Source organism: Alligator sinensis, unplaced genomic scaffold, assembly GCF_000455745.1.
Source record: "Alligator sinensis unplaced genomic scaffold, ASM45574v1 scaffold278_1, whole genome shotgun sequence".
Lineage (NCBI taxonomy): Eukaryota > Metazoa > Chordata > Crocodylia > Alligatoridae > Alligator > Alligator sinensis.
In genome coordinates this window covers 1,392,327-1,405,604 of record NW_005841952.1, presented here as the reverse complement: position 1 = coordinate 1,405,604, position 13,278 = coordinate 1,392,327, and the positions used below count along the sequence as shown (strand labels likewise).

At 43.7% G+C, this 13,278-nt stretch overlaps 1 protein-coding gene across 4 annotated transcripts in view; it reads right to left on the bottom strand.

Moving 5' to 3' along the window:
* SORL1 (sortilin related receptor 1) overlaps positions 1–13,278 on the bottom strand; it is an 84,698-nt gene that overhangs the window by 4,726 nt on the left and 66,694 nt on the right. For all 4 annotated transcript variants that reach the window (XM_025200037.1, XM_025200038.1, XM_025200039.1 and 1 more), the window contains exons 36-47: positions 12,899–13,011; positions 11,658–11,762; positions 10,641–10,713; positions 9,490–9,572; positions 8,344–8,440; positions 7,065–7,249; positions 6,521–6,640; positions 6,254–6,418; positions 5,524–5,698; positions 4,049–4,155; positions 2,556–2,748; positions 1,990–2,202 (exon numbers count right to left, since the gene is read on the bottom strand). In XM_025200037.1, the coding sequence (XP_025055822.1) occupies positions 1,990–2,202; positions 2,556–2,748; positions 4,049–4,155; positions 5,524–5,698; positions 6,254–6,418; positions 6,521–6,640; positions 7,065–7,249; positions 8,344–8,440; positions 9,490–9,572; positions 10,641–10,713; positions 11,658–11,762; positions 12,899–13,011 (1,629 nt within the window). The remainder of the gene's footprint in view (positions 1–1,989; positions 2,203–2,555; positions 2,749–4,048; positions 4,156–5,523; positions 5,699–6,253; positions 6,419–6,520; positions 6,641–7,064; positions 7,250–8,343; positions 8,441–9,489; positions 9,573–10,640; positions 10,714–11,657; positions 11,763–12,898; positions 13,012–13,278) is intronic.

Genomic DNA, 13,278 nt, shown 5'->3' with positions numbered 1-13,278 from the left:
TTTTTCACCCCTTTAAGAGGGTAAGGGCAGCTGTCACTTGGGAGCGTGCATCGGCTGTAACAATCTGTCTCTGCAGGTTCTCGCAGTGATACAAGTTAGTTAAATCGCTGCAACTCTAACCCTCAATGACACTGGGCGCATTTACATGCAATGCTAAATGTGCAGTAGACTAATTCTACTGTGCATTACCACATCACAGCGTATACCACGCTATTGCGCTAACGCGCGCTAGAAATAGTCTACTGCGCATTAGAGTCACTTAAAAGGTGTGTGCCAGTGCACTGCACAGTAGTGCCTGTTACTGCGCATTTAGTTAGAATCTGTTATTACAGGTACTGAACTTAATGCGCAGTAACCACAGCACATTAATGCACATGTAGATGTGCCCACTGGCTCAAAGTTGCAACAGTTTTGCTACACTAAAGGAGCGTACAGACATAATAATTATACTGTTTATAACCCCATTATCTGAAATTGATACTATTGTCTTCATCCCTAGTTTGACCTCCTGCATACAGGGAAAATGTAGTGGAAAACGCAGGCATTATTACTGTCATACTCGGCATTCAAACAGATTCCCTCTCCCCTAACTACCTGATACGGTAGTTTGCTTCAGTCTATGCAAGAAGAAATCACTAGGGTAACAATATTGACAAAAAGCATTTTTTGAGGGTCAGCAACACTGGAAACCAAGTCAACAGACTTAAATCAAACAAGGTAAGTCCACAGCAGCTTTCAACTTAAAGGATCCCCCAAACTCAATACAGAAAAGTATGTTCCTGTTCCAGCTGCTCTTTATGGTAATTCAAGTTATTACAGAAGTTGGAAATGACCCCATATACCCAGAATATAATAACAAATTTGTCTTGCAAATACAGAAATGGCTGAGGTAGCTATGGAACAGGAATGGAAAAAGAGCAATTTTGGGTGAGGATGGTAAAATAAGCCTGAATCCTTACAGCAAATCCTCCAAGGGTTAATAATGGCAAAGGATTAAAACCCAACACAGTGGTTGTATGTACACATGCGCTTAACTGTAGAGTAGACTAATTAGCTGCAGAGTAAAGTGTCATCGTCTATACGCGTGACGCTGTTAAGCTCCAGTAAACTAACTGATGCCTCCGGAAGGCAGTACTCTCCCTGACAGTACTATCTTACGGTGGGGTAATTAACTGCAATTAAATGCACTTGTAGGGACTGACCATAAGCATAAATTGGCTACAATCATCCCAGCCAACAGTGAGCCAGACTCCTGCCTGCCACCTAGCCATGCAGCTCTGCACTCTCAGCACCCTCGTCCCCGGACAGCCCCTCCGCTGCCTGATGCCGCCACCTGGAGCCCTGGACGGACCCCCCCTGTGCCCTCAACCCTGGTGTAAACTGCTCTGCTCCAGCTCAAACTGCTGCTGTCCCAGGTGCACATGTAGACAATGCACCCAGGTGTAGTTTACTCTGGCTCAAACTAACCCAGACTTTATTGCTTCAAATTAATTGCACATGTAGATGCACCCAGTAAGATGCATGGAGTTCTCACTTTGCCTGACCCAGACAGATGAAGGGGCTGATTTTTTTAGGACTGGAACCCAAGTTTCCCTGCATCCAGAGGTAGATAAGAAGACATGGATAAGTACTGGTGCAGTGTACAGTTCTCTTGTTTGCTGCTGTGGATGGGATGGCATGGGCTAGAGCATGGCCAAGGCGGCAGAGTCAGTGGGGTTTGCTCACATATTGTTTACTTGCAGATACATGCTCTGAGAACAGAGCCAAAGGTAGCTGGGAAATGAGCCTCAAATCACATTGCTGTGGCCAAAGGAAATTGTGCGTTATTTGGAGGAAAGCCTGCTCGTTACAACTGAAAAGTCATCAGGAACTGAAGTAATTCCTACCACTTGCAAACACAGGTCCCATTACATACAATGAGCGTCAATGGTTTCAGGTCCTCAAAGCTACAGTGACATACAGGCATAGGGAACCAATTGCTTTACATACCTAAATCATCACCTGATGAGAATATAGCTGAGCCGAGACGAGAGCTGTAGTGGCTATTCGCAAAGGCAGTGAAACTGTTCTGAAGCCTTCTGTGTCTCATGTATAATACAACAAACCCTATTCCCACGGTCACAAGCAACAGGAATAAGATTGGGACCACAACGGCAGCTACGTCCGTGGATTTTCCCATTTGGGATGCTGCGTGATCTTCACCTATAAGGAGAGGAAAAAACTGCCAACTATAACAGCTGTTTTATAGTGTTCACTACCTATAGTGAACATAATCCTACCTATTCATAGTCCTAAAGAGCCACTGGTGGAATAAATAAATATGAATATGCAAAATCACCACTTCATTCAAGTCTTGGCTATTATGTGATGATTTCCTTTAGATGACTACTGGTAGGATGCAAACACTGATTTCATTAGCGATATTATATTTGGTTGAATTCCTCCCCCACCTGAGCTTCCAGGAAACAAATTAGCTTGTGCTCCATTGCTAAAAGATAGTTTTTTGCTGCTTGGCTTAAAGAAGAGGAGGGAAAAAAAGCAAGCTAGTGCCTTACCAGTTTCTAGTTCATCATAAAGAAGTGTAGCAGGCTCCCCGCACATCTGTCCACTGTAAAGACATCTGGCCTGAACTGTGAATGAATAGTTATGGCCAAGCTTCAGGTTGGAAATTTTGAAGAAGTTCTCTGTGGTGTTCCCAAGATAAGCTGTGATATTCATTGCGCTGTCAAACATGTGAATCTCATAACCCTGAGATTTAAAAAAAACAAGTCACGCAAATTATTCTGTTCCTCCACTGAGATAAAACTGCAGGTCAAGGTTTGCTACTTCTGACAGACTCTTAAACTTGCTAATGAATTTAATTCGGCAGAACGGTGTTGGGTTTTGACAAGCTTGCTTCAGACAACCCTGACCTGTAAAGACAGTCAGGAGTTGAAGGGAGACTCCCGTCTCCAGGAACCACTCAGACCTCAGCATCACAAGAGACTGTCAAAAACAGTCTGATTATGAGATTGGTTTTGTGACGCAGACCCACCAACAATGCAATGGAGAACATGAATTCATTCCTCTGTACTAAACCCCCTGATACACTTAACTACCTCAAGAGGCTGATGTTTTCCCAAAGGAAAGACATCCTTCTCACAACTGCAGGGAGCCTATACACGTGCAGGGAGGCTGCTCCGATGCGCTGTAATTACAGTGCACCGGAGCAGACTTGATTAATTGAGTCTGCTGGAGCGTAGTAATTACTGCACTCCAGCAGATTTCAGCATCACATGTATCAGTGTCCCCACGCTGAAAAATGGTGGTAGGGGTGCCTTTAACTAAAGCTCATTTGACGAACTTTAGTTAAAGTGTCCTCGCTGCTATTTTGCAGTGGAGGGATGCTGGTACACGTGATGCTCTGGATGCTTTAATTAAAGATGCACTCAAAGCCACTCTAATTAATGCACCTCCCCACCACTTCCTGGAGAATGTGTATAAATGTCTCTAGTGACCAAACCTTGCAGCAATTTAGTAAAGATAATGGCCTGCAAAAGGAAGAGCATGTACATCATGGCACGGAGGGCAAGAACACCTTAAAGTACTGCTGAAGAGAAGTTTCCTAGGAAAAGGCAAAAATTCCTGCAGAAATACCTGCTGGACAGGAGGCAAGGATCACAAAGGGACAGAAACAGTCTCCAATAAGCAATCTAGGGTTCATAAGAAAGACCCTAAGGATGACTCTTGCTTGAGCTTGCTAGGGTGGGAATCAGCATGGTGAGCTGAGTCTTCCCTCTCTCCTTAATACTGAAGGGATTAACTTGAGTTTCTAGTGGTTCCAGCTAGTCTCTCTATCTCTTAGAAACAAAGGAGCAACACCAGGCTGGGAAACAGTCCCCAACGACAGCTTTGTTGTATTCTTACTGTGGAGTACAGCATACTGAGAAACACGGGAGATGTCCCACACGTGTATATACATGCACACTGGGACACACCTGTCAGTGTGCTGTGTTCTCAAGTCATCTTTATCAAACCAAAAGACAAACAAGCTTTGTGCGTGACTTACCCGGCTTTCGTTAAAATTACTTTCTTTTAAGGCTAAACTCTTCCAAAAAAGCAGAATGTGGTCATTCTCGGTTATAATTTTTAGGGCATCTGGTGCAGACAGAGGAACTGTAAATGAGAGGGAAATGGCAGACGCATTCATTTTTAAGTGATGATAAGTTCCTTCCATTTAGAAACTGCAATAAACAAATCTCTAAAGAACCGCAGGTGTCAGTGTTTTTATATTGTGTCAGCACAGTGCTCTGCTTAAGCAGAAATGATGCTCAAGAGCTGATCTGGACCCACTGAAATCATTCTGAACATTGCAACTAGGGCTAACAAAAGCAGGCAGCGTTTAGTCTGTTGCCTTCCTGCAATAAAGTTTTTGCTCTCTTGATTCAAGCAAGAGAGAAAATTCCCCACCTGTTATAATGACCCCCTTCCCCTATGCTGAAAGCCTTTTGGTTTTCAGTAGTATTTGCACAAATGCCAGCATCTCTCGGGATCTGGCCTCAGGTGAGGAAAATGGACTGGGTGACAAAGGAACTCGAAAAGTTTACATCAAACCAAACCATTGAGGCATCTACTCCAGGAGCCTGCCTCCAACCCTGCAAAAGTGTTAGATCAGCGATTCTCAGGCAGGGTCCCATGACACACTGGGATGCCTCAAGATCCTTTCAAAGGAGCTGCAGGGTATCACACAATGTTAGCACTGCTAGGTGTGCCAGCATAATTCAAATGATAAACCCAGAGATTTCAGAGGAACCCACAGAGTTACCAATGTTCTGACTTACGGTCAAGGCCGCATCCCCACAAGCACGCAGGTGTGGTTTGTGGAGCTGCAAACCCATCTGTGGCACCACAAACCTCACATGCAAGCATTCGTTGCACTGCTAATCAGCAGCACAGTGGGTTTTTTGACACCAGGAGATTCCAGTAAAAAAAAAAAACATGGCAGAAAAAAGCAGGGTGGTGCACGTGGCTGCAGCATGCGCCACCCAAAGCCGGAGCCATGCTCCAGTTGCCGGCCAGGCTCCACACATGTGGATCGCTGCCCCTGCAGCTCCAGGAAGCCCCCAGGACTCCAGATCAGGCTGCTGGGGCCAGCCCTGGTGCTGGTCCCAGCCTCCCCTACCCCACCCAGGGGAATTTGCTGTGAGCCAGAGTGTGCATACAGAGGTGTTGCCTGGGGACAAGTAGCAGTGCACGAACAAGTGCGGTTGCTATTTGTGCCCAGGGAAATGCACGATCCCACTTGTGGGGATGTGTCCTCTGAGTCCTTTGTAACAGAACTGCTCTCTCATTTTTCTGCAGTCAAAAAACAAGTGAAAACTACAAGCTGGCATTTTATAACAGGTGCCTTGAATCTTTTTTTTTTTTTTCAAAGTTGAGAACCAGTAGATTGTGTGTGTGTCCGTGAAAGGTGTAAGATACCCTCTAGTGGGCAGTCATGCAAGGACTTGCTAGGATATTTAAATGTTAATGCTCTTTCCTTACCTGTGTTAATTTTCATGCTGGATTCTTTGCTCATGTTTCCGAGTTGAATGATTATGTGATATTTTCCTCCAGGTTCCAGCTTTTTAATGGTGTATTCCACTGTGCTGTTACGGGTTTTCACTTTGTAGATTTTATCCATTTTTCTTACTAAATCCTTTACTGCAACAGCATATAACTGCAGAAGGGAAGGAAAATTGCATACAAAGTGAATGGTGAAAGTTTCCCCTTCATATGCAGATGCCAGGTTGTACATCATAATTGTGGCAAAATGCAAATTTAATAAAGTCTACTGTGGGCTTGGATCAATGCCCCAACACACTATTTACTGAGGCAGCCAATGTGGTATCTGGAGGATAAGAGAGAACAAAGAAAATTTGTCTGCACTGTGTTGGATAATTCAACATATAATCTCGTTTTCTGCCAGGTATTTATTTAACTGAAAATCCCAGATGTTCAAGATGGTCTTGAAACTTTTGTATTAAAAGTGCAGGGTTTTCTTTTGAGCTGAACTTACATAGTGCAACTGCACTGAATTTGGTGGACTTAATTCTGATTTTACACCATTGCAAGTGAGATCAAAATCAGGCCCACTCTGATGTTCAGTGCTCTCCAATAGCTAGTGTGAGCTAATAAACTTGTATTTTGTAGAGCATATTTTGCCACTGAAGGCACTTCGTGGTTTGAATAACCAGTTGTTCATGAGCATGAGCCACGTGCATGAAGCTAATACCATGTCCTGGTCAGGTGAATCGTAGGGCGACTCCCATTTAATGACTGCAAATGTCTTTCCAGTGAGCACAGAATGGAGATGCCGAGGAGGAAGCCTGTTGTCGGGTATCATCTTCACCACAATGTAGTCAGAAGGTGGCCCTTGATAAGGCGATATCACACGGACCTTAAAATGAAGACAGGCCAATTAAAGCCATTTTTTCTGATTTCTGTGACCTGTTAATGCTAGCTGTACAGGAGGAAGAGAAAATATATGTAAAGACCTTACCAGAAACAGGTACTGCTCATCCCTGTTCACAATCATGGTGATGTTATATGCAGTAGTGGTAGTGTTGTGAGGGTTTCTGTATAGCTCTAGGAAAGATGTAGCATAGAAAACACCATATACCTGTGGAAGAGGAGAACAACCATATGACATCTTACCTACCATATGACCCACACATTATGATTAAATCTTGGGTCATACATTATTGTCAAGGACAGAAGAGCTGAAAACTGCCCGGTCCCTTAGGACCCCTCAGCTAAGTCTGTCATGACCCTGTGTCACAGAATGGGATTTTCTTTGTGGTGTATGGGCCTAGAGGGGAAATAAACCTAGCAACAAGCGGCTATGTGGTTTCATGTACATCCTTCTTCTTTCATAGAGCCCATAATGCCAATCCCTGCAAAAACTTTCAAGGTCACTCTTATTTTCCTAGCACTTGATGGAAATGCAATGGCAGTCAAAAACTTTGTCCTAATATTTTCTGGCCTGAGGTTCCAGGGGTATATCTGACACGAGTCATGGGAGAGAGGAACGAACGGGGCCTCACCACGTGCTTTGGTCCTGTCCAGTTACATTCCACCGCCGTCTGGTTGATGGCTTTGGCTTTGAGGCTTGGAGGTGCGGGTCTCGTACCACTGGTCACAACATGTGCAAAAGACAAAGGACTGTCACCCAGTTCGGTCTTGGCCCAAGCAGAAATTTCATACGGTGTGTGAGCTGTCAAATTAGCCACTGAACAAAAAGAAAGATTTGAGCCACTTGGTTAGGTGAATTAATGAAACCACTGGGCAACAGACAATTGTTCTGGTAGATGGTTACTTCCATGACACAGACACCTGCTTATCTGGCTTGTCTTCTCATTAATTTGGTGGGGTTTTTTAAAACCGATTCACCTGGGGGACATATTATGAATCTGCTGCTTTATTTTGACGCCTTCCTCAATCTTGACTGGAAATAACAATGATTTCTCCTAGCTAAGAGAGGACAGAATTAATAATCAATCGGATTAATGCGGCCATGTTGGAGTTTCACCCAAGTCATGCTTGACTTGTTGCTGAATAGGTGTTAAGTTTCTAAGGTGGAGACTATTCATTGCAAGGCTGCTCAGTGAGGATGAAGTGCCATAAATACCACTTCAAGGCAAAATGTTCCACTCAAGCCAGGCAAGCTAGCATGCCAGGCATCTAAGTTACCTAAATTGTGTCTGCAAATACTCAGGGAGGGCAGCACTGCACCTGCTTTGCTTATAACTGGCAATCACACTAGCGGATGCTAATGGTTGAACATCTAGTCCTTTATTCTGTATTTTATATAGCACCTATTCCTTCAGTTCCTTTTTGGGATATAGTCTGCTCCACCCAGTTTCCATGGAGTGACTCTGCTGTACATGGGGATGAGGCTAAATGGAGGCCAGCTACAGATTCTGGGCAGATTTTGGCATATCTGTAGATGTATCTCCCTCCCGTGGTAAGGTAGTGTGTCCCCTGAGCAATGTTGGGCATGGGGGTTCCTGACAGCAAAACTCCAGTGGCCAAAACCCTGCGTGAAAAAGAGAAGGAAAGGACTATTTTTCCCAATGCAGCCATGACACTGAAGTCTTTATAGCCAGGGGAATCCAAACTCCACTTGAAATCACTATTTATCTAGAGTTTTCACAGGGATCATGAATCTGCAGTCCTGTCCTGAAATGACCTGCCCACACAATAAACCTTACTCGCATGAGTACCCTACCTAGATTAAGAACTACTGAAATGCCAATCTATAACAATGACAATCTCCCCACCAGGATGTCTTCAGGACGAGAGTTTTACAGCCAGAAGTTTTACCTTTTTGCGTGGACTTTTCTCCCTCTATGAACAAAGTCCTTTTTTCCTGCCTGTGGGTATCAAATGTCCAGAAGATGTTCACGACATAACCAGTCACCTACCAAGCAGCAAAAGCACATAGGATGCATGAGCTCTTTGTTCAGCTGTCTCTTTACACAGTACAAGATGAATGGTACACCTTACATACATAGTACACCTTCATACTGGATCTCCTATCACAAGTGGAGCAACTGGGGCAGTCTATGTCATAGATTTCATAGATGTTAGGGGCTGGAAGGGACCTCACGAGATCATCAGGTCCAGCCCCCTGCCCAAGGGGCAGGAAGTCAGCTAGGGTCAAAGAACCCAGCAAGATAAGCATCCAAGTGTTTTTGTAAAGTTTCCAAAGTAGGTGCTTGCACCACCTTTGGGGAGAGTCTGTTCCAGGCCCTGGGGACTCAGACAGTAAAGAAGTTTTTCCTTACGTCCAACCTATCTGCTCTTTTTGCTCACCATCTCCATGCCTCTCCACCCCTTAAACACCTGTACCCGTACAGGACTTGTAATAAGGAGATGTCCGGAAACCCTACTTTTGAAAAAAGTCTGAATATTTTAATGCTGAGGACAGGGAGAAGCTATCTTTTGTTAGTTCTTGCTTTGCTGGCTTGTTGTCCTTTAGGATCCGGAGATACGTATCAAGCCTCTACGGCACATATGCTGGAGATCTGGTTAGGACCTGTATGAAAACAGAACCCTGCTGTTTCCCAGTCCTTGTCAGAGAGTCTGAAGAAGTAACCAGTACCAGACTGGCAACCCTGCTTCCACATTACCTCCTAGCGTCAAGGCATTTATCAATGTGAAAACTGCAGGGCATGCACTGTGCTACCAGCACTCTCTGCATTTGCCCTGGGGTCTCTGAACCCTTTCATTACATGGTAAATACCAGGCAGAGCTAGGGTAATTAGGTATTGACTATTAAACCTGTCTTAAAAAACCCAACCCCTTGATGACTGTATTCTTACTTTCCAAATGGGTGATTTGCTTATCTCAAAATTGGGATGTTCATTTGGCTAAACAACACCGAGTGGCATACTTTATCGTGCAATACATGTCTATTATGCCAACTATTTACGATTCTGATCTAACTCTGGTTCCAGCCAGCCTTACCTTAGTTTTAGTGTCCATTTTCAGGGTGAAACTAATAGAGTCTTCACTGTAACTCTCAATATGTATGGTAGGCGGCGGAATAACTGAAGAGAATAAACAGATGTTAATTCAAGGTCAAAACTCTAAAACACAATTGTATTTCTATGGCACTAGAAAAAGCAGATTGTTATAGTTGTTATCCTGAAGGTCTTCTACCAAGGATTTCTTCCACGTAGAAAGAAATCTGCGCCGTAGACCACAATATTGACTTCAGTCTCTGAAATCACTGAGATGAGCGCTCTTTTACAGTCAATACTTTAAGGTGGGACTAATACTTTGGAATAAAAGGTGAAGAGAGGATGCTGAGTTTAGAGTGGGTCAGAGCAGAATTTATTGGAAAATCCTGCAAATTGTTTCAATTTTTTCTCCCTCTGCCTTCCAATGATTAGTTACTGGTCGCTCTTTATATTCTCAGGGTTGTTACATATTTTCAGTAGCCTGCTCTTTTTTCCCTGTTTTTCTTGCGCTGCTGAAAGCGGATTTACAGCCACAAATCAATGCCAATCACTGAAAGGGACACTGTCAGCACACTTAGGATTGACATGTAAGTTTTTTTCGGAAAAAAAAATCCCAATTGATATAGAAACTCATAATAAAAATGATTCCAAGGTTTTATTTTTAAAAAGTTCTGTTTTTTTGGGGGGTTTTTTGGTTGCATTTAAACATGACTCTGGTATCTGTAATCTAACCGTTGTGATATCAGGTGACTGCACTGGAACCTCAGTAAAGCTGATTAGATGTTTTTCGCAGTCCAGACTACATGAAATACAAAGCTAACAGAAGCCAGGGCAGTAAAAAATAAATTAGATTTTCCAAGTTCTTCCAGGCTGAAAAATGGAAGGCGATAATAGTAGCACAACAATAGGATTTGGATTTCTAAAGTTAGATTTTCAATTTGACAGTCTCTTTTTTTTTTTTAACTTGCAAGTTCTACAGCACCTGTACTGCATTTCTAAATGGCACAAGCAGAGCCAATACAACCATTAAAAATCCTAACAGAGGGGAAAAAAAAAAAAAAGAGAAATCAGATGGTTATTCATGCTTGTTTACTTCATTCGTTTTTTCTATGTTGCCCACGCTCATTCAAACTGAAACATATAAAAATGGCTTACCTTTGCCTTTTGTGGTGGTGATGGATTTGGAATCGCTCCAGTTTCCTACTCCCCGACTAGTTACCGCGGCAACCTTTTTTCAAATTAGAGGGTTAGTTAATATGAACAAATGCACATTGTCAAAATGTGATAATGAAAACAGAGTATGAGTTTTCGAGCAGAGTTATTGATAGGGTGGAACTGAAGAGAAATGGACTTGGAAGCAAAACAAAGTGGCTTAATTACTCGGTAATAAAAGGGTTGCGAACAAAGATAAAGCACAGCTACTTGGAGTTAATTAGGGTAATCTAAGGAGGTGCAGATATATCACCTGCACCTCCTTAGATTACCCTGAGGACAAGGTCTTTATAAAAAAGGCTTCTCAAGTGAAGGGGCTTCTGAATAATTCTGCCCTGATATAAAGAGCCATAATTGCCATGAAGTCCATTGCTGCAATGAATTTGGAAACTGTCTTGCATAAAGAAAGGCAAGTGCATATATTACAATGCACACCCGCTTTTCTGCCCGAAAGGGATAGCACAAACCAGCGTAAAAGTAGTATGGATTCACGAAGGCTATATCCTGACATCTGCTTTAACACTGAATCCCTACTGATATCAGTGATTGAGCTAAGCAATGTGGAAAATCGGCAGGTCAGGGCCATACCTTCCCCAGTGTTTTCTCATGCAAATCCCCGTCCCATTAATTTAGCCTTTAACATTATACCCCATCCAATGACTTCCCTCCACACATCCACCCCATTTCTTTCCCAAGTGACACAATTAGGACTAAATCTGTAGCTGACCCAGACCTCGCCCAATCACAGTGACTTCAGAATTAGGCCATTAGTGATGACTTTTAAAAAATACAAGCTTGACTCCTTCCATTCGTAATGGCAAAGGCAGCAATTGTGCTGGTCTTAGGCTCGTGCCAGGTTGAGCTGGCACGTTGTTAGTCGGGTAACTATGCAGGTCTCAGATCACCCGTTAAAGGAAACCTCTGCTCCATCTGTAAGTAAAGGCTTTTAAAAATACTCACTCTAAAGGTATACAGTGTGTTGAGCTGCAGGTCCTTGATCTCAGTATAGTTCCTACTGGCTCGAAGTGATGACCACTCGTTGGAGCCACTTCTGCTGTATTCCACCTAATCATGTGGAAAGAAGAGATCAGAGCTTCATAATGAGCAATGTAATTGGGCCATGTGCTGGACAGATATTCCTGTGATAGGGTAGTACAGGCCTTCACAACTGAGAGAAGAGTCACAACTTGAAGATGTCTGAAAAGTTAGGCTTAGGCAGCCCGTTTCTAATTGGAACCACACAACTTCCCCCAACACAGCTGGTCTAAACTGAGAGACATGGTAAAATACCTTCCTAGTATGCATCTGCACCTTGCCTACGGACAAATGCTTAGGCCACACACACGTGTCTGAAAGGTCCTCTGCTACACACACCCTGTGGATCACAGGGTAAGATCTGGCCCTTCCCAATAACCAATAATATCATCCATTAAGGGATTAAGTAAAGCAAGTGACACCTTGACACAAATTACTAAAGCAGTGGTTCTCTACCTTCCAGAGCCAAGGCTTCCCTCATCAGACTCAAGGCACCCCTTGAAAAATGCCAGCTCTTAGTTTTCACTCATTTCTTGACTATGGGAAAAGACAAGAGCAATCCTTCTGCGGCAAAGAACTCAGACAAACCCCAGCAGGTCAGGATGATTTTAACACTATCAATTTTTATTTGAAATCTCTGGGTTTATCTGGTGAATCATGTATGCGCGTTAGAGAATATTAACACTGCATGGCACCCCGAGGCACCTTTGAAAGGATCTCAAGGCACCCTGGTTGAGAATCAGCGTGCTAAAGAAATCATACAAGTTTCACCTCACCAGCCCTGGCAAGTGTAGAGGACTGCCAAGAATCCAGGAAAATTTACCATTTGGGTTTATCATGGCCTATAACAGGAGAGTGGGCCAGGTTAAAGCGACTCAGTTCTGTGAACCGTGGGTCTTTTTCTGAAAATTATTTTTATCATGTGTCTAAGGAAAGAAACAGAAACCTTTCTGTCTTGTCATCAGTCTCAGAAGCAAAGGCTTATGGCATCCCTAAATCTGAATGGGTATTTCAGTGATTGTATGGTACGGAGGTGATATCATTAACTCCCAGGGCCATGCACTGTCATGTTGCTTCTTCCTGAGAGAGGAACCCCTTCCTTTGATCTGCCTGCAGAGCTCCCACTCAACACGGGGGCCAAGGACAAGGTACTGAACAACACTCACAATGTATTCTCGTATCAGGCCATGGGCATTCGCAGGTGGAGTCCAGCGGCTGCTCACTGTGCCTTCGACCTCTTTGTTTAGGGACAGCTGAAGATTGAAAGGGGCATCGGGTACTGGCAAAGAAACAGATAGGTTAGGGATGCACAGGAGTCAGCGTGTCAGGACCATAATGGCCGAGCCATAAGCAAGACCTTGGCTATGAGTAAGTTCTCCTACTAGGGGAAATGAACAGGCCCTGGATGTGTCTTGTGTCCTAGCCATCCCTTAGAAACATTGCACCTAACAAGAGAAATTTTGACTTCAGTGCAAGTTTTCCTCCTGACTGTAAAGAAACCAACATCATTTATTTTGTCCCATCTCCCCAGCCCAGGCCTCCACCC